The 25,008-nt window shown below is 37.5% G+C and overlaps 2 protein-coding genes across 11 annotated transcripts in view; one reads left to right on the top strand and one right to left on the bottom strand.

Moving 5' to 3' along the window:
• Positions 1 to 3,973, top strand: part of Fhos (Formin homology 2 domain containing) — a 292,809-nt gene extending 288,836 nt beyond the window's left edge. For 7 of the 9 annotated variants that reach the window (XM_083122317.1, XM_083122313.1, XM_083122314.1 and 4 more), the window contains one exon: positions 1,932 to 2,481. In XM_083122317.1, coding sequence (XP_082978443.1) covers positions 1,932 to 2,005 — 74 coding nt within the window. In that variant the 3' untranslated portion in view covers positions 2,006 to 2,481. Of the gene's footprint in view, positions 1 to 1,931; positions 2,482 to 2,642 lie in introns of those variants that run through there. The other 2 variants (XR_014441685.1, XM_083122315.1) reach the window with 2 other exon arrangements.
• A 5,502-nt stretch (positions 3,974 to 9,475) lies between these two features.
• Positions 9,476 to 25,008, bottom strand: part of LOC145988259 (targeting protein for Xklp2-A-like) — a 104,299-nt gene continuing 88,766 nt past the window's right edge. For both annotated transcript variants that reach the window (XM_083123126.1, XM_083123125.1), the window contains exons 11-13: positions 16,228 to 16,395; positions 10,967 to 11,185; positions 9,476 to 9,960 (exon numbers count right to left, since the gene is read on the bottom strand). In XM_083123126.1, coding sequence (XP_082979252.1) covers positions 9,760 to 9,960; positions 10,967 to 11,185; positions 16,228 to 16,395 — 588 coding nt within the window. In that variant the 3' untranslated portion in view covers positions 9,476 to 9,759. The remainder of the gene's footprint in view (positions 9,961 to 10,966; positions 11,186 to 16,227; positions 16,396 to 25,008) is intronic.

Below are 25,008 nucleotides of genomic sequence, written 5' to 3'. Positions count from 1 at the left end.
ATGCCTAAGCCAGGATTCGAACCTGCCGGGACCAACATTATTATTGTTGTTGTTGTTGTTATAATAATAATTAGTAGTAGTAGTAGTAGTATCAAAGACTTTATTGTCCTCGTAAATTATGCAAAAAGGGGGTAGAAGTTGGTGCTAAAGCATTTGTGTTCGAACAAACTATTTCAATTATTTTTTCAACACATGGCACAGTAGTTCGGATCACACTTTAAACTGTAAGTTCAGTCCCGATTAGCCTTTCTGTGCACAAAGTGGACTTAAAACTACAAATCAATCAATCAATCAATTTTACAACTTTTTTTCATTTAGATAGTTTGGCGCCCAGGGCCGACTCCCACCGCCCCCTAGCTATGGTTATAAACTTGATAAGAGTAAGAAAAGGAGGAATTGCGAGCAAGAAAATTTTACGAAAATAATTTTTATTTGCATAAAATGTGAATAGGATTTATATTAAAAGAGGTGTAATTTTTCACGTCTACAAGAAAAATTAAAGTAGAATTCACACATAATTCCCAGAATTCAAGGAATTCCTGGTGAGTAACCACCCTGTGGAAACAGAAGTGTGACTTCGACCTGCATAGTTGCCAGGACCAGATCGAAGTTATATACTGTACAGAAAAATGTGGTTCTCTCAACAGGCTTGTCGAAAAACTGAGTGGTATGGTATGAGGTGTATTCAAATGACCATCCATCCACATCAAACCCAGCAACCACATGCAATACCTACCCTTCTCCAGCTCTCACCCATTCCATGCCATGAAAGCATCCTATTCTACTTGGCCTCATGGATAATGCCTCAACACTTCACCCACCTCCTGACAGAACTACAACCTTCACCTACATCAAGCCTTGGTCAACCATTGATATTTTCCACCCAGGTCAACAAATAAATATCCTAAGCTGCCTCACACCCACACCATAAACCTGCCACCAACCCCCTATACTTGCAAAACGACCCCCAACAAAATCCGATATACCCTATGTTCTGTAATCCGGACACCAGAAACATCTTTCCTGGCAACCCCTGTTTTCAAATGCCCCCGCCAACCTCCAAAACATCCATGTCCATTATATCCCTCCCTTCACCCCTATAACCAATTCCCTCCCGCTCAAAAATTAAACTGCCCTAGGTGCAAAACCTGCCCCATTCTTGTAACTGGCAAATTCACCCTCCACCGCAAGGGAACCTGCCACACCTCAAACATCTTTATCCTCACATGCAACATCTGTGATGGCTTCCATCTGGAGGAAACATCCACAGCTCTCAACCTCAGAATCCAGCCACCGCTCCTTCACTTAAAATCTGGACTTCACTGCTGCTATTCATACCAGCTACATCATCATCCCTTCAACAACTCTTTCCACCCCTTACCCCAATCCACCAACACCTCAGTATGTAAAAGATGGGAGAGAACCTACATATCAGCCATAAGAGCAACCACACTCCCCAGCCTGAACAAGGCCACCCAGTAATGTTCTAGACACCTCACCATCTTTACTAACCCTCTTTCACATTGCAACCCCCTCTTACATCATACCATACCACTCTGTTCTCTCATCAGACTTGTTGAAAACAAAGTTTTTCTCTACATTCTACGTATAACTTTGATCTGGACCTCATAACTATGCAGGTTGTACTCACACCACCATCTTTCATTTCTTAGCTACTACTCATGGCTGCGAATATTTAAATTCCAGTGTCTGGCGAGTGTTTAGTTTTAGCTGTTATTTAGCCCTTGTGGCCCTCCTCCTTTCATCCATTCATATATATTTACTGATAACTTGAAATATTGATGAGTTTTACTTATAATATTTACCTAATATATAATACTTGTGCGTAACAAAATACTATTAATATATTTGTATTTTTTGTGTTATATGTAACGTAATGCTGATATCTTGAGTGGTGCTTCATTTTGCAGTACGAAGAACACTAAAGAGTGGGCTTTCAGAGGAGGACAAGAAACACCTGGCTGCTATAATGAATGGCTACTAAATCGGCTAACAGTCTCTATAACGCAAATACTGGATGCATGTGTGTTCAGCTTTTTCATTCACAGGTTTAAGAAATTGTACCTTACCCCCCATAGCAACCATGAGGACTTACTCTACGCCATACAATAAGTGGTACTGGTAAGAATTGATGTTCCCTTACATTTTTACAAGGCTTAAGAGAGCAATATTGGTATTACATTCATATTTGAAGGCTGGAATTAATGTAAACTATATTTCCCTCACCTTCGAAGTATGAAAAGTGAATTTTGTGGTGAAAATTGATCAGTACACTGTAATTTAATGTTTCATATACTCACATACGTTAGTTTTAAAAGGCTTGAAAATTTAGTCACTCTTTCCAGAGGCTATAAAATCAGATTTGTCAATATGCTTGGCCCTTTTCATTTGTTTTGGTTTGTACCATGTGCAATTTTACAACTCAGTGTCATTTATGAAAATATATAAAAGAGCATTAATAATAGTCTCCATGTGAACAGTTTTTGAAATTATGGGTACTTGTTAATGTTTTTAAAAATATGGTATTGCTTGAAAAGATAAAATAACCTATAAATATTTTGTTGGGAAAGCATATGATACTATTATTATTGTACTGCACTATTCTATTTTGACTCTTTCAGACTTTAGCAATGCTCAAAGGTGATTCATGGTATCAAGAAGATAGTGGGGCCTCTATATTCGTAATAATATGCTTTTCAAGTCAGATGCTAACTCTATATAATTTGTACATTTTTGATAATGTAAAGCAATTTGCATATTTTGTTGTTCAGTCAGTACACTAAGCGTTAGTTTGTTTTGTGATCCACTGTGATACTTCTTTATACCTTTCTACTAAGGTTGCTTTACATCACACAGTAACTGTTATGAAGTAGTAACGTTAAAATACTATGTAAAATTACTCCACAAATATTTGCATAATGGGTGTATGCGTATTGGAATTATTGATATGCTGTCTGATAAATATATAAGAGTTAAAATACCAGGTATGGTATTAATGGGTCTCCTTTCTGTCTCCATATTTATATAGTTTAACCTTATTACAACATATATTTAACCACAAAATTCAATGCCACAGACATAGATCTGGCAGCGCAATAATAATTTGCACCCTACATTTTCACTAGAGTGTACTTTATGTTAGAATATTGAACAATGTATTTCAACAATGAAATGCATTGACATCTCTCTATAAAAATATATATTCCAGTCAAATGTTATAAGTTAAGCAAAAAGAAGCTATTTATCAGACAATGAAAACTATATCTACATAATAATCATTACAACTTGATGTCTTGTGTATAATAAAGTTACACTTCAAGAATTGTGTTCTTAAATTGCACTGGCTCATTTGTATACCATTTCTAATGTTTTATTTAGAACTACATGCATATTAATAATTATCAGCTGAAGCATACCCCATCCAAAATAGTAATTTTACATGATACATTTTCTTCCAATGTTGTAGTATTAAGCCTCTTTAAACTTGCTTCTCTACCTGTAGATTTTTTGTACCTTGCCAAGGTCAGTGATAAAGCTATTTGTGTATTTAGGTAATGTTTATACCAGTTTGTGTGTGTGTTGAGGTCATGTACGAGTGATGGTAAATTTATACTTTGTATATAGGAACCTTGAATGTAGATTGTACATAAGTACTTGCACTAGTCTGTGAAAAAAAACAACGAATATTATACATTACTGCAGCATCCTATTCTGATACTGAAAAGATATGTAAAATTGAGGCAGCTGATCGCTGTGTATTTTTCACTCAAAGAAAATTGGCATGTAATTTTATTGATATACTCGTGTTTATAAATATATCGAACTATTTTTAACCAAAAGCTTGCTAGAGAAGAGACGTTAAAAAAAAGTATTGTGGCGTTAGTTTGTTGGATTTTTTTTATGTGTATGAGAAAGACTGATATTTGGAAAAATAAAGATGCATTGTTTATTAGATGTGTAATTTCTCTTTCTCGAAAACATCAAACTTCTAAAGTGACTTTGTAGTCATGGACACTGCTGGGTTGTAACCATTCCATTGAAAGTCAATGAATTCATTACAACCCAGAACTTTCTGTGACTGTACAGCACCATACTTGAAACTTAATGCAAAGTGCAACCTTGTTATACAGTGTGTTTCAAAACTCTTATAAATAACAGAGTGCTTACAGTAAACTGATTATTTACACTGATATTTTCTACATTATAAAGCCTCACCTATTGGGATATTTGAAATACCCTTGAATGCCAGTTTAGTCAATACAGGAGTTTCTAGAAATTAATTAATGGCTCAATAGAAATTCTCTTTTTCACAGTGGCAATTTTAAAAGAGAAGGAGGAACAGAATTATCACAGGACCATAACTCACAGTTTTGTGATTGGATCCATGTAAATTTGTGGTTTATGACCAGAGCTAGGAATTTTAGGTGCTGCACCTTAAATTTTTTTGTGTGAAAATGGGTAAAAAAGTGATTCATCCCTAAAATAAGCACTTATTGAACTCTACTCATGGTGTTTCGTTTGCACCTTTTTCACAATCTCAGAACCTTTTCAACCTTTTTCACAATCTCAGAACCTTTTGCACCTTTTTGCCCTTTTTGCATCTTTATCATTTTTTTTTAATACAACTTGCGCACTGTTTAACCCCACCCACATTCGAGACACCGCACAACAATGAATCGGCTTTCCTCAGTTCTTGGACGTTAATGTAGTAAGCGCTCTGACTTTAAACAGTGCCAACAATGACGCGTTACAATTGCTAGAAGTTGTGCTCTTTTTGTCCTATGCTGTATTGTTTACGGATTGTTGTAGGAAAGCTGTTTTGTTTTCGTTTCCTTCTCCCGTCTCAGCGAGCAAGGTAACTGCAGTCTGTGATCGACGCATCAGATTGGCTTGTTCACCATGCCAAAACATAAAGTAAATGTTGGGAAACTGCAGGACATTGTTAAACAGTTTAGCGGTGACAGCATCCTGAGTGATGGATCTGTTCTCAGGTGTGATGTGTGTGATATTTCTATTGCTGTTGATGACAAACACCAACGCACTCGGGTTGTGCAGCATCTACAAAGTTGGAAGCATGTCTGGAATAAAGAACTACGAGATGGTAAAGGTGGGAAGCGACAGTAATTCATTGGTGAGGCGCTTGCATCTTCGAGTTCCAGAAATACAAGGACATTTATAGCGTGTGGAATACCTCTTTCGAAAGTTAACAATCCTGTCATGAAATCATATTTGCAAAAATATACTGGGAAGTATGTTCCAGATGAGAGCACCTTAAGGAAATCTTTACCTTCAACCTCTTTATGAAGCTAAAATCTCGCAGATCAGGCAAGTAATAGTTGACCATCCAGTCTATTTCATACTAGATGAAACCACAGATAGGTAAAACAGGTACGTTTCGAACATCTTAGTAGCACCTCTCAATGGGCATCAAGTGAAACCCATGCTTTTAAAAACTTATTTTCTTTGCAAAACAGATAATGCAAGTGTAATGCAAAGTTTCAATGATGCATGTTTTGTATTGTGGCCGGAGGGCGTAAAATATGATAGTGTGTGGTTAGTTCTTACAGACCAAGCATCTTACATGTTAGCTGCATTTTCTAATCTGAAGAATATGTATCCTAACTTAAAACATGTGGCCTGCATTGTTCATGCTTTGCATCGAGTTTGTGAAGCTCTTAAAGATGAATATATATATGTGAACGAATTTGTTTCTGGCATTAAGAAAAAAGTGAAAAAGGCTCCTAGAATACAGAAGTACCTAGAAATTACGAAACTTTCATTACCACCCTCTCCCATCCTCACTAAATGGGGCACATGGTTAAAAGCTGCAGTGTTTATTTGCAATCATTTCCATACAATATCGAAATTTTTAGATGCTTTGCCTAGTGATTCCTCAGCTGTAGAAAAAGCCTAAAAACTTGCACTTAAACAGGAATTGCAAGATGAACTCTATATTGTACATGGCGTCTCTTTCCTTACTACAGCAATCGCAAAACTGGAGGAGCAGTGTTCTGAAAAGGAAGCACAGTGGGCTGTTTTGATGGATGTGTGACGAGAGCTGCAAGGGGTCGGGAAAGAGAAGTTAGAACAAAGTTTAGCCAAGAACCCTGATGTTCAAAAAGTCACAACCAACAAGGATGTGGATTACTGGTTGAAAACAAAATACGCACCACTTGTGTCTGTTGACGTTGAGCGTTCTTTTTCAACTTACAAGTATCTGCTTAGTGACCGCAGATGTAGCCTCACTCAGAAGAACATAGAAATTTTGAATGAAAATTAGCACCTATTTTAGCACCTTTTTTGTACAAAAATTGGCACCTTTTTTGCACCTTTATTGGCAAATTTTTGCACCTAAAATTCCTAGCTCTGTTTATGACTGATCATGTGTAGCACTTGAGTTTGGAAATAGTGATTTTTATGGATGAAGTGGTGTTTAGTGGCTGTTAGAAAATTTTTATGTTGAGAGATAGTTTTCTTAAATCTTGGGACTAGCTGGGGAGGAGGGGGCGGGGCCGTGCACCTAGATTTAACATTGTGACAATGAGACATGATTTGCATAAATTTTCCATTCCCTGCATTCAATTTGACTTCAGGCACTGTTTAGCAGTCCACAATTCTGTCAGCAAATGCAGGCAAGATTATTCCACATAATTGCTAAAGAAATCAACCAAACCTTCCTTCTTCACTCTCCTTCCACTACCTACTTTCTTCATAAAGATTTGGCCTTCCGCTTGCCCCTTTTACCACTCCTTGTACAGTGGGATGGATAAGCATTACCAAGGAAATTGTCCATCACCATGTTTATTCTCTTTGCTTTACCCAGTGAGAGCTTCAAGGATTGAAACAAAATACCAAACAAGCTCCTGACAACATTGTACATGCATATGCATATTACATGCATTCCTTATTAACACACAGGATGCAAGATAAAAATTAATGAAAATAACATACAATTTGCACAGCAATATTTGTGCATCCCACTGTACAGGCTTTAGCATCTCACTTGATCTTACAGAGGTCATTGCGCACCCAGCACACCACCTCAAAGCCAGTAAGCAGGAGTGGGAGAGCTGCATGCGTTGATAGGTAAAAAGTATGGCAGGGTAAGAGACCCCCTTTACACGGATCAACCTTTTGGTTTTTCCTGCAATTATATGCCACAATGCATCATCACTGATGAAATAGATAACTAGAGGTTCCCCACTGACAAGAGACTGACAAAACTTCTTTCCACCCCTTTTACAACACTACAGTACCACTGTTCACACTAGTCCACACGTGCATAAAACCCACAAATTAATATAGTGGGTTGTATACTTTCGCTGAAGTCTTTCTACTCCATCCTCCTCATGTTTGTCTATTTTTCGGTCAGCAGAAATTTTTCAGTAAACTCACTTTTCTCATTGTCACCCAATATGATGCCAAGTGACTGAGCTAGGCTGTAGTATTAATGGCTTCCTGTGTCTGGTCTATTCTTTCCTGCACCTTATTCTGTCCATTCTACTGTATTTCATCTCCACTGTATGTATCGTACCTCTGTCCCCTTTATTATTCATGCCTCCACTCCATACTGTAATAAGTATTGTACATTACTGCTGTGCACTTGATACACACATTTTTGTTCTTTTTACACTCCCCTTACTTCAATAGTGTGCTGCTCATAGCAGCTCTCCTCGATTCATCTATTTTTTTTAACTTCCTTCAACTTTCATTTCCAGAAATCTGAACCTTTCAATCATCCTTGAGTGACTAATCTTCATATCTTGTTATTAGCAATTCATAAAGTGAAGTCATGCTCTGGGTATTGCATCATGCCATGAAGGTTCATTGTACTCAATCTCCATGATCGTAATGCTTCAATGCTTGAACGTTGTATAAGGGTTAACAATTGTGGTCAGAATATGTACATATATTAAGACATGTGTATACAAGGTATTCCATTGGAATTTTACCACATCTATCTACCAGAGTTTCGCTTTAAAAATATTCAAAGAATCACATAGGAATATTATGGCTATGATTAGATTACGAAATTCACCATATTTTTTACTATACAATGTTGGTGCAAAATTAAGTAAAATCATGCATTTTGCATAATTTATATCATGAGAACTAGAGAAACATAACTCCAATTTATGAAATTTACAGGACAGAGGAAATAATGTATTGCTAGGAGTATGACTAAAACAGTGTCAGTAAATTTGAGATATGTGACTCCACTTTATTGCTAAAGATTAGAGGTGTAGACACATCGACCTGATTCCAAATGGGAGCTCTTCAGAGAAGATACATTAAACAAAACCAAAAACTGCATTTTTGAGTTATGTTCCTGTGGTTCTCACATGACAACATGCTAATTCGACTACCTGAAAATGTATTACAGCTTTCTGGACCCTGCAAGATACCCATACTCCAGAACGTGTATGCTGGTATCTGATTATACGTGTGATGTAAATTTAAAAGTGGCAACACTGCCAAGAAGAGGTGATAACATCCTGTATGTGCTATCGCACATTGAGCAGCGTCAGTTGGCACCCATGTCAACGTGGGAGTACCAAAAGTGGTCGGTGCAGCTAGTGTTGTGTATGCACGAGGTTGAAATGAACACCCTAAAACAAGTTTACGAAGGTAGAACAGTGATTGTGGATCAAAATCCAGGTGGCCTGAGGAGAAAATGCATGAGAATGTCATCAAGACTTGCATGAAACCTGTAGCAACAATACCTAGCCATATCTGATTGTTGCGCAATGGGTAAGTGTATTTGTCAGTGAGAACAACTTCAACATGAGGGAAATTGCATCATGCTGGGTTCCTGATATGTAACCATTGTGCAACAATGAGATATGGCTAGGTATTGTAGCTACAGGCTTCATCCAAGTCTTGACATTCTTGTGCATTTTTGCCACGGGCCACCTGGATTTTGTTCCACAATCAGTTCTACCTTTGTAAACATGTTTTAGGGCAGTACACAAAATGGTGTTAATTTCAACGTCATGCATACACAACAGCACTCGCTGCACTGACCACTTTTGGTACTCCACACATCGACATGGTCCCATCAGACAATGCTCAATACCTGATAGCACATGCACAGTGTTATCACCTCTTCCTGACAGTGTTGCAACTTAAATGTACAGCCCACGTATTTGAACCAATACTTTACGGTAAAGATACCAATGGTATCGGTTGATTCCAAAAAACTGCATCTATCAGATCAGGTTATTCCGTATTTAGGTGCATACTAAATGTGATTGCTTCCCGAAAATATCCTCCTCCCTCCCCTGCCTCTCCACAGTTTCTTCTGACACCGCCAGTGACCTCAATTCATCATCTTGCTTTGTGCAGATATAGAAATTAAAAATCAAATGACTACAGATACCATAAAAATGGAAACAGTTTTCCAGTGATCAAAGGATTGCACTGATGCCAAGAAATTAAACTATGAACATCAAGTGGCAAATTTATTATACTGAAAACTATTGTACACAAAATTAAGGTAACATTGCTAAAATGATGCTAATATGTATTAATGTTGTCATGCAGAAAAAAAGTTACACACATTAAAGCCTAAGAGTAAAATAAGATATAAATATGAAAACCTGAAATTTGTAGCAGATAGATAGAAAACAAGACATTCCCTTTTTAAAAACATGCACAAGAATAATTTCTAAATATCACATTGAAGAAAACTATATTAATGTCCTTCCGCAGCAGTGAGCAAAGCAATACTTTACACTACTATTCATTATCAGGTTCCTTATTGTTTTGTTTGAGGTTATGCCGTTTTAGACAGCGTGGAGTAGACGGTTCCGTAAGTGGTATCACAGACGGAATTACTCTCATTGGTTTGTTATTTGGTGCAGGTTGTGCTTTATGGACAGTTTCTTTCCGTAATTCCGCAATTTGTTCCTGTAGGAGCTCCATCATCTCCCTCTCTCGCTATACAAAAGGAAAAGCAACAATTGAAAGCCCTGCTGCAACCTACTCTAAGCAATGACAAATATGAGTGAAAAGTTTAAGAAGTGTAAACTAAATTTGCCATCAAAACATAAAAAAAAGAAGAAAGGAATTTGCATGGAGTTTGGATCAGAAATTTCATTAATGAAAACTCAGTCAATAAATCTAATGTGTGATATTCAGCTAACTCCCCCTACCACAATTTACTGCACAAAAACATGCCCACCACCATATTTTGGGCAAACAGATCAGATCCTGTGTTGAAAACATGCCAGGTAAGCATTGTGCATATGGTCTTGATTCAAGGTATGTGATATATTGCAAATTTTCTCACTGCAAGAAGTTCTCATATGCTTTCCTTAACACCCGTGAGTACGCATGCTGGAATTAACACCTATTCAACTGTTTCTTTCCAAGGTGCACTTTCTGATGACATCAAGTTGAATATCATCCATTTTGTCACCTTATATTAATTTAACTTGCCATATTCTCTGTTATTCATAATGTTATAAACAGTTAAGTATCATACAATAAGGACATATTTCCTGCTTTCTGTGCTGGACTTTGCAGAGACAGTGTTGCTACATGGAGGAAATTTCCCTTGGTGCAGGGGAATTATTTATTTATTTAACAGAAGATTCCAAATACAGTGTTAGCCATTTTATATTGGAACATTTTAACAAGTTGGAAAGGGAGATTTTTATGAAAAATATAAAAATTGCTGGAAAATTTGAAGTTTTCTGACTTCTGGTTTTGTTTTACTTGCATGACTGCATTCGTATTTCTATTACATCTAATTAATGTAATGGGGTGTATAATAAAAATATACACTAAATAATTGTTGCAGGTCAAATTTTCAGAATACACAACTGCTAAGACATAGATTTGAACTCTGGGATCCTCAGAAGTATGTACTCAAATTACACAATAGTTCAGCATTTATGAGATCCAGAATCCTTATTCGAGAATAGAAAAGTACTCCACTTACCTCTAGTCTTGCCCTCTCGGCCTCCAGCTCCTTCAGTTTTATTCTCATATCAAATTCATGTCTTTTTTCTGCCCTTTTCTGAGTGTTTAATTGCACGTCCTGGATACCTGCAATGAGTCGTTCGGGTCTAGTAGCCACAAACGGGTCCTTGCGCAGCACTGTAGGTGACTGGGCCTTGAAGATCCTAGCTGCCCTTTTCTCTTGTTCCATCTTTTCCATCTGCAAGGAACAGGTAAATAAAAGAGGTTACATAATACTCAATTACATATCATCCCCTACTTTTATTAGAATAATTAAATCAAGAAGACTGAGCTGGCCAAGTAACAGAAAAGGCAATTTACTGTATCCTTGGTAAATCAGACTTCTCTTCATCGAAGATTTTACCCTTTCTGGATGGGTCTCAGAATACATAGTTTGTCCAGATGATTTTTTTTTTTTTGTTTCAGAAAATCATAGGAAATGTGTGTTATTATTTAATATCTTTTTAAAAACACTACAGGTGTTGACCAAGGCAGTTTTATTATAAACTGAAAACACTGCAGGTTACATTTCTACCCTATATCAGGGTCTTCTAAACTAAACATTTTTTTACTTTAGTTCTTGATCTGAAAACGACCCTGATATAAAGTAGAAACTTAATCTGTAAAGTGTTTTTAGTTTATAATATAACTGCCTTAGTTAGTATTTTTTTCCATGTTTTGGGAAAAGTGAGACAATTGCCGAATTTGAGGGGGGGGGGGAGAATCCACAGAAGTTGGACACACAAGCATGATAGCCCCAAGGTCATTGTGTTGTGCGCAGTTTCCATGGAGCACCTCATTGGTCCATTCTTGTTACATGAGGACAGGCTGAACGGTGCCAGATACCTAAACTTGAACTCCAAGGATGGGGGGCATCATGGAAGTGGACCTCATTGACTGTGCATAACCTCTGAAGTTCCAAGACAAGGAATGTCTGTAACATGTCATTACAGTCAATGAGGTCCACTTCCAGCAAGATGTTGCCCCCCATCCTTGGAGTTCAAGTTTTTTCTTGAGGAAGTCATTCCATGTCAGTTCAACCAGACCATGGTACCCATGTACTCAGATTTTGATGAAACCTGGCACATTTGATCCTTCCATAGTGGTGAGAAACCACATACATTATTTGTCTTTAACTTGTCTGGTTTCATTTTTATAGCCCCTCAAACTTTCAGTGATTCATCCTTTCTTCCATTTCCAGAGCCTCCAAGTGTGAGCTGCTCTGCACTGTCTTAGAAAAATAATTCTCTCCCCCTTATAAATTATTCAAACTTTTTGAAACTTCACAGCAATGTTAACCAAACAATAAGGATTGTAGAAAGAATATGACAACATATCATATTTATATTTTAGTACACTAATAAATTAATAAAATATTATTGTGATTCTATTGGACTGAAACCTGGTTTACTAAAATTTGAATTATTATTGAAAGGGAAAGTTGCAACGCCAACACAAACATTTTTAAAATGAACTTAGACATATGCTTTAACTTACCCAGAAATAAAATTGATGGCTTATTCATTCCTTCTGAAAATATGACAAAATATGTAACAAATTTTTTAAAAATGGCTACCAGATGTTCTATTTTTCAAATTATTTTGAAATCTAAGAATATAGCTTCAAAATATCATTGAAGCAAATTTTTAGAGCATAAAATTTTAAATAATGTTTGCATAGATGTGCAGACAGTGGGGCAAAAGATGGGCAGGTGGGGGGGGGGGGGTGTCCTCTTCCCTGGAAAATGAATGTCAACCTAAAAGTATACATTTCACACACACAATTTTAATTCAGTCACAGTTCTTTGTGTTTATTACTTAAAGAATATTGCAGGAACATCATGAGGAATGCAGTGGCATAGCATGAGCATTTTGGGTGGGAATGCCAAGTACAAAGGAAGGCTACACCCTTTTTGTGTAATAGTTTAGTTATGGGATTATTCGGTATAAGTATTGTCTATCTGAAAGTACAATTTTGTTGTCTGAAGTCCATGCACATTTAAAAGCTAGCAAATGAGATGCCTCACTATGCAACAAATGTTTGGAAGACTATTTTATAGCTTTTTTAAAAAATTAGGTTGTTAAATTCAGAAGACCATACACCATTCGGAGTCTTTTGCCCAAAAGATAGTACATGTGTAACAAACAATATTTTGTTTCTCTCAGTACACCCAAACCAAGGAAACCTTTTAGCATGATGCATGTCATTAAGAAACCTACCAGAATCATAAGCGCTTCTAGAACAATAGTAGACGCATTCAGGCATGGAGCGGAGCGTCCATGTAAGCCAGGCTTACACTTTATTAGTTCTAGTAAAATGTATGTAATTATATGGCAAAATTCGTAAAAACTTCAAAGTTCAACTCGGCCTGATACCAGTAGAGATCCTGGTTTTTAGATTGCAACACTTCAGCACCAGGCGGCACATGGGATCTCGGGAACTCCTGCCTTCTGCTTGCAGAAAGTTGTAAGCCATCTAAATGTTGCCTTACAAATTTCTAACTGCAAAGGAGCAGTGCTTACAGTCACCTACCGTATCTGTATGGGGAAGAGCAAGGAATATAGGGAGGAGCGGGCCAAAACCATGTGTTGAAAAGTTAGAGTATTAATTTTTTGAAATGTGTTTTTCCTAATAAATCTAACTAAACTAATATAAGAAAGTATAAGGGTATGCTTTCAAACAAATAATCATTAAGAACAAAACATTCATACAGGATTTTTTGGTGGGGTAAACAAGGCATATTCACCAATAATTGTCTTTCCCCCTTAAAGAAACACTCCATTGATATGAAGTGATGATGTTCCTGCAATATTCTTTTAGTAATAAACACAAAAAACTGACTGAATTAAAATTGTGTGTGTGAAATGTATACTTTTAGGTTGACATTAATTTTCCAGGGAAGAGGACACCGCCCCCCCACCCGCCCATCCCTTGCCCCACTGTCTGCACATCTACGAGGGTCACTATTTATATTTTGAGCCTTGGCAACACTGATTGAAGTTAGGCGCGATTTGACGTTTGACGTCTGGCATTATTGACCATAACGTACTTCAAATGTTTTGTAAAATAGCTTCATTTGTGTTGTTTATGTTACCTTGGAGATTGCGCGACAACAATAAAATGGAATTAACTCGTGAACATTTTTGTGCGATAATTTATTACGATTTTCGACGTGGATTATCAAGACAAGAGTGCAACTTACTTCCACATTTGGCGATGAAGCCCCATCCTTTGCCACTGTGAAACGCTGGTATAACGAATTTAATCGTGGCCGCCAGTCGCTCACCGACGAGATTCACGAAGGTAGTCTAAAATCACTTGTTGTTCAAGAAAACATTGATGCTGTGCAAAACCTAATACTGCAAGATCGTCATGTGACATACTGTGAGATTGAGGCAACCATAGGCATTAGTTCCACCAGCATATATAAAATATTACATGATCATTTAGCTGTGAGAAAGGTATGTTCTCGTTGGATCCCACACAATTTGACAAAAACTGAAAAAGACGCTCGCGTCAATTGGTGCAAACAAATGCTCAATAAATACAATCGTGGTGCTTCAAAAGACGTATATAAGATTGTAACAGGTGACGAATCATGGATATATGCATATGAGCCGGAACGTAAACAGCAGTCGACTGTATGGGTGTTTCAAGATGAACCCAATCCAACAAAAGTTGTTGGCGCTCGAAGCACATCGAAACAAATGGTCGCCTGTTTTTTTCGGGAAAACTGGTCATGTGGCAACTGTGCCTTTAGAGGAACGTAGAACGGTCAACTCTGAATGGTACACAACAATTTGTTTGCCAGAGGTCTTCGGTCAAATACGGAAAACAAATGAACAGTCAAAAAATCGAATTGATGGGTCATCTGCCGTAGTGTCCTGATTTGGCACCCACTTGTTCCCGAATGTCAAGAATAAATTGCGTGGACAACGATTTTCGTCGGCGGAAGACGCCGTTGATGCGTTCAAACACCATATTATGGAGGTGTCTCAAGAAGATTGGAAAAACTGCTTTGACAAATGGTTCGAACAAATGCAAAAGTGTATTGACCATAAAGGAGAATACTTCGAAAAACAATAAAGCAGTTTTCAATGCCAAATTCCTGTTTTTTCATTGTTAGGCTCAAAATATAAATAGTGACCCTCGTATGCAATCATTATTTAAAACTTTATGTTCTAAAAATTTGCTTCAATGATATTTTAAAGCTAGATTCTTAGATTTCAAAATAATTTGAAAAATGGAAATCTGGTAGCCATTTTTAAAAAATTTCATACATATGTTGTCATATTTTCAGAAGGAATGAATAAGCCATAAATTTTATTTCTGGGTAAGTTAAAGCATATGTCTAAGTTCATTTTAAAAGTGTTTGTGTTGGCGTTGCAACTTTCCCTTTCAATGATAATTCAAATTTTAGTAAACCAGGTTTTCAGTCCAATAGAATCACAATAATATTTTATTAATTTATTAGTGTTCTTTCTACAATCCTTATTGTTTGGTTAACATTATTGTGAAGTTTCACTTGGAGGCTCTGAGAAAGGAAGAATCACTGAAGTTTGAGGGGCTATAAAAATGAAACCAGACAAGTTAGAGAAAAAAATGTATGTGGTTTCTCACCACTATGGAAGGATCAAATGTGCAAAGTTTCATCAAAATCTGAGAGGATTTTTTTTTTGGTTGAATTGACATGGAATGACCCAATGGTCAATTTGTGGAGAGGTGGATTGGCCACAGAGGACCCACACGTTGGCCCGCAAGGTCACCAAACCTTATGCCTTGCAATTACTGACGATAGGGACAAGTCAAGAACCAGGTGTATGCACAGAAACTGGCAGATCTTGATGACATGAAGTTCAAGAAGATATGAGATTGATGTGATTCAAAACATTCCAGATGAGCACTGTCAGAATGCAATTTTCAGATTCAAAAGAAAATTGCAAGTGTGTTTGGATGTGAATGGTGCCCAGCTGGAGATCTCGCGATGAACCAAACCACATCCAACACTAATTTGAAAGTTTCTTCTGTGTAACAAACAATATTTCGTTGTAATAAACATATTACTTTAAAAGTTATAGGTTTTTAGAATCCTGCAGTATTTTTAAAACACACTGTACTCGCTGATTATCAGTTTTATCTCTAATAATTTTGTCCTTAACAGAGTGAGTAAAAAAAGTTTTTCATAACCAACAAGTGCATTAATTTATTTATAAAACTACAATAGATAAAAATTATGCATACCTCCTCTTTCAGCTTCTCCTGTTTGAGTCTGCTTCTTTCTTCCATAAGCAGGTGGAAAGGAACTTGCTCAATTAGAGTCTTCTCCTGGCTGTCAGGGAGATTAGGAGCACGAAAATCCGGCATTGGTCTTGCATGGAAATCTCTGGATTTCTGCCTTTCTTCAAGTGCCTGCAACAACATGAAAATTACTCACATTACCATAGGAAATTAACAATTCATGTTAAGGTTCTTTTTCATATGAAGTTTTCATTCTAACGTGCTTGAATTTTCAATGTACGCTGGTATGAGCCTCAATGAGAACTGAAAAATATGCCTAGTTGCCACATTCTTTGTCCTTAATGGAAGCATTTAAATTTTTTACTTTGCCTCTAATAACCCATAGCTTAACTGCTCATCAGAACCAGTGCCTACTTAATGACTGCCAGCCTCATTCCCACCAGAAGCGGGCAATCATCCAACCAGTTACAGGGTGATGTGTGGTCAGCACGACGAACCCCAAGTTGTTGTAGGTTTTATATGACCAGGTTGCACTACTCATTCATAGCTCCGAGCTCGCCAATTACCCCATGATGGTGGGTTACCACCGGTCTCATTCACAGGCATAAATCTCAATAGAAAAGCTGTTACACTTCCCCCAGGAGACTCAAAACTGCACATCCTGTAGCCAGAGCCAAAGCTTGCACAGCCTCAGTGCAGGACTCTCTGCCTCTAAATATCATTCATTCTTAATTTCCGTAATACAGCATGGTATTGTGTCAATGTAAATGCACTTTTTAAGGATGAAGCACATGACAGGGCATTTTTCATCCTCATTTTAGGCTCGTACCAGTGTACAGCCACAATGGCACATTATTCTGGGTTCAAAATTCAAGCACTTTAGATTGAAAACCACATATTTCAAACAAATTTCAGTCTTCTATTTTTTGCTCTGCACTAACAACAGGGTTCATGACCGGATCAAGAAAGTGTGGGGCGTTACCCCAACACCTCTTATACGCCTTCATGGCATGGTGCTAAGCACAGGGGAGAACTTTACCTTTTTCTTTACTAACAACAGGGTTGTCCTATGGGTTGAGTCTTTGAATCTTTCTGTGCTGCATATGTATATATTACGCATGTATGAATATATGTATTTTGCTATAATTGCAGATGTCTGAAATCACACTAATTAAAGTACTACACTAAAATTAACTCAAAACACTTCAATATTAATAACAAATAATGCTTATCTATTATTCATTATGTATTTAATTATTTATGTATTATTATTTGTGGAATGCTATCATGGTATAAAAATTTAAAATTGTATTTTTAATAGTGTACACCTGATCTTGATCTTACATAAAATGGAATTTCACATAATTTTGGTTATAGGCTACATCCCAGGCACTAGATGTAATTATTGTGTGTCCCACAAGTAAAGTCTACACAGACATGTGTGTCATATAGGGCATTTCACTCTCTCAGCCCATGATTTTTGCTAAATTTAAATAAATTTCATTACATTGTCACCAGTAGTTTGATTTTTGTAAGCGAAAATCTGGGGCCACAAGCAAGTAAAACACACTGTATTAGGTGAGGTCGCTAATGCCAGGATGTGACATATATATTTGGTGGCTCATAAAATGTTCGGAAATACATGGTTTGAGTGCTACATGAGTCTTGATGCATCCTATTAGTAATTAGTAAATCTTAATTTGATTCTGTCTATATTTGGTGGGTGGGGGCGGATTTCCAGTCTAAAACAAGCATGGCTTTTACATTAGATTTTTTTTCTCCACAAGTGCAACAGCAAGTGTGCAGTTCTTATGAGAAAGAACATGAGGCAAAATGCAGATACTGTTTTCACTCCTCACATCCCAACGTTGCCTATGTGGGGCCAATGAAGATGTTTTTAAAAATTCATCTTCTATTACTTGACATTTTTTTTCAACAGTTTTCTTCAGTACAGACTATGCTAAGCCTAAGTATAATTTGTAACTTTCATACATAATTTCCAATATATTAAATATATATTTACATACATTGAATATCTTGAGGAATTTTAAATTTCCACAAAAAACACACCGTTTTTACATTAGAATATTTTTTCCTCCAGAAATATCAGCAGAAAGTGTGCATTTCTTGCCACGAGAAACCATATCAGGCAATATACAGGTAATGTTTTGAACCCTCACAAACCAGTGTTGCCTACTTGTATGCCTGACAAAATTTCATAAAAATTTATTCATGCCTAGTGTTACCAGATTGCTGTAAGGGAAATGTAGGACATTAAGTCAAAATGTAGGATGCAACACATTCTCAATAAATAATACATATTTCTATAGAATACGTTAGGAAGTAGTTATAAAATGACACTTTTCAGTTTTTTAAAAAATTATTTCCCAACGAATGTTTAAATGCAAAATTTCAAAACTTGCAATCATACTAATCAATGCACCTCTTACTACTTGATTTAAGTGGTACTTCTCAGAGCAGACATTTTTTTTTCAAAATTTCAGGTTTAGTCAAACTATATATTGATGTTCGAGTGGACAGTCAAACTCGTTGAAATTATAAGGACCAATACCAAACATTTTACAGAGTTTATGAAAAAATAATTCTCTCGTGAGTTTGTTGTGCTAATAATGAAAGTACTCTCTCAACATTTGACCTGTAATGGCAAACAAATATTCAGCAATTACTGTAATTTAAAATGGTTTCATCTTGGGTAGTTTTTAGTTCAATAACAGGGTGTCTACCAAAATAAAACATCCAGAAATCTTGACTTTTCCTGGACTTTTCTAGATCCTACTTAGGTAAAGTTGGAAATTAGTAATTAAGAAAATACATATTTATTTAATGAAAATCCCTACGAAAGGGCCAGTTAAGATGAAAACTGAAGCTGAATTTAAGAAGAGAATTAGATCTGCTATTTCGTATTAATGCATCCTGAACTGTGTTTGGCAGACAAGTGAGGCTTTGGCATCTGGACTCACAGCCAGTATAATGTTATGTGGGGTTTGTGTCGGTTGTCCCTATATGTTTATGACTATCCATTCATCCATCTTATCTTACCATCATTCATCCTCATCTTCGCGTAGCCAATGGGACAGAAAAAAGTGAAGTAAAATAAACTAAATCAACAAATCAATAGCAAAAATTCTTGACCACAAGAATAATTTATTGCCTTTTTAGTGACTTCTTGACCTACTTGTTGATTTTTTACTTTTTCTTGACTTCCATGACTTTCTTACTGGTAGACACCCTAAATAACTTTGTTCTCTATACCCCTGCTTTACAATCAAATTATATTGACTATTGAATAAGAATGGGCAACACCTTGTTCCATTAGTATAAACCCTAAGGCAAGAATTCTGCTCAGGCATTGAACAGTGACGTTATCAGAGAGTGGTCCCAAGACATTGTTCGTTAATTGCTTCCGTTTTCCCGTTTGTTTAATAGCAGGACAAACTTTGTTTTTGTGCAATGACTGAATCAAAATAAATTTCACTATTGAGTTTGGAAGCGCAGTCCATAGACTTGTAATTTGCATGACTTTTTTCTGTTGCAATTTTTCCAAATTAGCTAATATTATGCAACGCTCAAAATGTAGGACATTTATGATATTTTTCAAATTCCTCCTGGACGCCTGACATAAGGCTAAAATGTAGGACATGTCCGGGAAAAATCCGGATGTCTGGTAACCCTATTCATGCCTATATTTACATTAAGTATATACAAATATGAGAAATGTGTGATTTAAAAAGGAATGGATCTTAGAATGTTTATTTGTTTCTTTTCCTTCCCTTTCAAAATTCAGCACCATTTGGATGTTTATTTTTGAACATTTCACTACATTAACAATAACTTCAAAAGTAACTGAATGCACCCAGAAGGGGAGTGCAGATTTCCAAAATCTTGATGGAATACTGTTGAAGAAAGGGGAGGATTGAAAGTCAGCGCTTTCAACCAATTTTCTTGCCTGTTTTTCTTGTCTACCCTTTGGTGATAAACATTTTTTTGTTTGCTACGATAATGTCATACAGATTCTCATTGCAAAATCTCTTTATGAAAAATTATTGCAATTGATCATAGGAAAATTATAGCAATAAAAGCAAGCTGTGCCACTGAAGCTCATGTAAGCTCCCATCTTCCACATACTAGTGACAAATTCCATTATGAGAAAAAGTCAATAATTGCAGTTTTGTTTACATATGTGTTAACTGTATCACTTGTAGGTTATGAGTCATTAGAATTTGAAAATTATACACTCCACACCACACTTACATTCTAGATATAGCCAGAGGTGTTCACCCTCCGGAGGGCGACCCTCGTGAGGGCAGACCTCACCCTCACCCTCACCCTCCGGAAGACTTGTGAGGGTGAGGGCGGTGGAGGGTGAGGGCGACTGCGATCTCGGAGGGTGAGGGCGGTGGAGGGCGAGGGCGAGAGCGATCTCGGAGGCTGAGGGCGGTGGAGGGCGAGGGCGACTGCGATCTCGGAGGGTGAGGGCGGTGGAGGGCGAGGGCGACTGCGATCTCGGAGGGTGAGGGCGGTGGAGGGCGAGGGCGACTGCGATCTCGGAGGGTGAGGGCGGTGGAGGGCGAGGGCGAGAGAGATGTCGGAGGGTGAGGGCGGTGGAGGGCGAGGGCAACTGCGATCTCGGAGGGTGAGGGCGTTGGAGGGCGAGGGCGAGAGCGATCTCGGTGGGTGAGGGCGATGGAGGGCGAGGACGACTGCGATCTCGGAGGGTGAGGGCGATGGAGGGCGACGGCGACTGCGATCTCGGAGGGTGAGGGCGGTGGAGGACGAGGACGAGAGCGATGTTGGAGGGTGAGGGCGGTGGAGGGCGAGGGTGACTGCGATCTCGGAGGGTGAGGGCGGTGGAGGGCGAGGGCGAAAGCGATCACGGAGGGTGAGGGCGGTGGAGGGCGACTGCACTCTCAGAGGGTGAGGGCGTGCGGAGTGAGGGCAAGTGGAGGGTGTTGGAGGGTGAGGGCAAGTGGAGGGTGGTGGAGGGCGATGGAGGGTGAGGGTTATGGCGGGGCCAGATCGAGACACGAGGAGATAGGATTAAATTAAATTTATTTTTGTTTTATAAATTTCTTTCGCCCAATAAGCCGCGGTGGCTCAGTCGGTAACGCGTCTTGACTACCATGCTAAAGGTCCCGGGTTTCGATCCCCGGCCGGTTCAAATCAGGGAACTTTTCTAACGATGTAAGCGGCCCCGGCGCCCACGCAGCGTCGAATAACATGGGTACCTGGGGGAAACCCTGGGGGGTAAAGGCGGTCAGGGGCGTGATGCTGATCACGTCCCACTCACGACCGGATCATGGCGTGGTGCTAAGCACAGGGGAACACTTTACTTTTGTTTGTTTTTACTTTACTTCACCCAATATAATATATCAATTTTTCGATAATATTTTTTTCCCGTTGTAACTTACATCGAATACTATTTGACCTGACATCGAATGGAATTGAAGCTCAAAAAGAGATATTACGATTTATTCGTGATGATCTCGTACAAATTTCTATGAGCCTCAAATGTCTATTTCTGAGGCATTAAGGCATTAATGAAATTGAAGCCTAATTCTAAGAATTACCTGCACATTCCACCCTGCTGGTAGACAGTGTGCGTGCCTATGGAACCATGAAGAATGCGCTGGATGATTCATAGAAAGCGTCCGTGGGAAGGAAAGACTGCTGGTACTTTATTTAACGGCAGATATTTTCACTTGACTAGAAAAGCTTTACTTAGACACAGAAAAACAATCCAATATGTTTAAAGCCCTTAATGGATAAAGACCTTATAAGGGTAGTAATATTCGGAAATATTTGAAGCCATATGTAAAGTAAAACCACACACAGGTACCAACTAACTTCTAGCCATGATTTTTTAAACAAAAATAATCAATGTTGAAAAAACACATGCCTTCGTTTTATTTATTTATTTTTTTTTTCAAATTTGTTTCATCTTTTAAAATCCGTGTTTTAAATGTGCTTTAGTGCTTAGAAATCTGTGTCCCTTCTGAGTATATTTGAAAGGTTTATGGGTCATTCCAAGTCAATTCAACCAGATCTCATGATCTCAAAGTTTGATGAAATTTGACAAATTTAATCCTTTCATGGTGGTGAGAAACGACCTTTTCTTTTGTGTCTTACTTGCCTGGTTTCATATTTATAACCCCTCTAACTTTCAGTGATTCATCCTTTCTTCCGTTCACATAGCCTGTAAGTATGAACTGCGCTGCCTTGGAGAAATATCCTATCCCTCTTAAAAATTATTCAATCTTTTGTAAACTTTACGACAATGTTAACCAAACAATAAGGATTCCAGAAAAATATATTTTAACAGTTCACATTTATATTTTAGTACACTAATGAATTAATAAAATAGTATTTTCTATTTTTCTTTGGACCGAAAACATGATTTACTAAAATTTCAATTATCGTTGAGAGGGAAAGGTGCAACATCAACACAAGTATTTTTATAATGAACTTATATGATCTAACTTGTCCTCCTCCGTAGGCGTTTACTCGTCTTGAGATCGTCCGCTGCGGGACGGCGTAGGTTCGAATCCGGCTCTGGTCGGAATTTATTTCCACCCTCGTGAGGAAATTGGGGAGCTCCGAGTGAGTGAGCGTAATCCGGTCGCGAAGTCCTACAATATCAATGAAGCAATTTTTTAGAGTATAAAATTGTAAATAATTCCCAGAAGGCGGGGCACAGGATATATTTCACACATATAATTTTATTTGACACAGTCATTTGCGTTTATTATTAAATGGATATCGCAGGGACATATGCAGGGTTCGGAAAGTGACTTTTTTAAAACAGTTACAGTTAAAAAGTAACTGAGTTACTTGTTTTAAAAATCATTAATTGGAATAAACTAATATGTGAAGACTTACATGCATTTTATTTATGCTTCTGGCTGGTTCGGAAGTTTTAATAAGTCTTAATTGTATAAGTCTTCATATATTTATATTATTCATTAGAGGCGGAAAGTATTCCTGTAGGGAGGGGACAAATTATCAATTATTTCTAGTGGAGAGGGGGGATTGAGTTTCAAATAAGAAAACCTCTTTTCGAATTCCCCATAACAACAATAAATAACATTTCATAATAATTTTCTTCAATATACTACAAACTCATTGTAAATTTTTTTATTGGAATTAGGAATCTTATAAGCTGGTATCGAGATGAGACAAGACTTAGCATAATCTCGGCTCTAGTTGTAAGCACCAATCTCGATCTCGAGGGGAAAAATTTCGGTCTGTAGAATAAGAAACATACACAGCATGTCGATGCACAAACTTTCACAGCGTATAGAGGACGAGACAAACAAATTTTCTTAACATTTTTGTACATTTCGACACAACTAATCCTCGGAAAAGGATAATTTTATCCTGAATTTATAAAACTGAGCTGCACAAGGCCATGGCTGCCACTGACGGATTTACTTTGCAATTGATTAAAATAGATAAAATATATACATGATCTATAGTGTTGCTCACGAAAGGAGACACGATACGGGACAAGCTTTTTGAAATTCGAAATGAAACTGAATGCCTGTCACGTCTCACTGTTGCGATGAGACACGAGGCAATACAAGACGGCTCGTGAAAAGTCTCTTCCCGTCTAGAAGAATTACAAACAAAAAACATTAAACATTTGCAAACATTTATTTACTTGGAAAAACGTAGTTTCCTTGGAAACCCAGGCCAGCGTTCATTACGTCTAAAAAAGGATAAGGTACAAAGAGTAATGAACGAATATCTAAACTTTTTTAAATACTTTTTAATAATTGGAAGTAACCCATCGTTATTTCCCATTTTTCAATTTATTCAAGGTTATTAATTGTATGTTGTGTTAAAACTACAAATACAAATGCAATTCATACAATACAGATTCAGCTTTTGTGAAAATTATTGTGCTAGGGAATGGGCAGTTCAAGAAAATATTGTAAACTGTATAAAGAAAATTGAGGGCTTTGCTTCTTTAAAAAAAAAAAATTATTTGCTTATTCTTTTAAAAGTTCCCGTTTCTAATGCACGAGAAACATTTTATGAAGCTTTTAGGAAATCCTTTCTTATGTGTATTGTACTAAATATTGCAGTTCTGGATAGGTTTTGTGTTCGCACTACACACATTTAAAAATATATTTTTTGTTTCTTCACAGCGGCAAGATTAGAATTTAAAGAAAACAATCCATTTCCACAGTGCATAGAAGTTCTTATAAGAATTCAATAGCAATAATGAAAAAAAGAAACACTCATTTATTGAACTTTCAGACCGAAGCGACATGTAACATGTATCTTTTGGAAAACAATCTTCAAAAATAAAAACAGTCTTTCGAACTGAGGCGACACGAGAAGCTACAGGTGTCGCTTATCGCTTACGTTTCGCTCGGTCTATTGGAATAGGCGATGAATTCTTTCTTATCGTTTGTCCCTTCACAGACGACAAGCAATGCGTGTCGCTGGAAACGAACCCTTAATAATACATGAAACCTTTCGAACTGACGTTTGATGCTCGGACTGAATACCGTCTTGCCCCAGTTTGTCTCGTGGCGAGTGCATGCAGATTGACTGAAGTGTCGCTTGTCGTTTCGGCTTGAAACTTCCGTGTCGCTTGTTGCCTGTCTCTTCGCTATCGAAGCGACAAGCGACACAGGTCCCTTCAGTCTATAAGCAAGCATACACTGCGTGTAGACGAACAATATAACTTCAAAAAGGAAATCGAAATAATAAAGAACTATTTAACATCCATGTTCACAACATGCCTGTAGGTGTTGC

This window comes from Lepisma saccharinum, chromosome 5, assembly GCF_977018435.1.
Source record: "Lepisma saccharinum chromosome 5, izLepSacc3.1, whole genome shotgun sequence".
Classification (NCBI taxonomy): domain Eukaryota; kingdom Metazoa; phylum Arthropoda; class Insecta; order Zygentoma; family Lepismatidae; genus Lepisma; species Lepisma saccharinum.
Note: the sequence above shows the minus strand (reverse complement) of the source record. Positions and strands in the feature narration are given on the sequence as shown.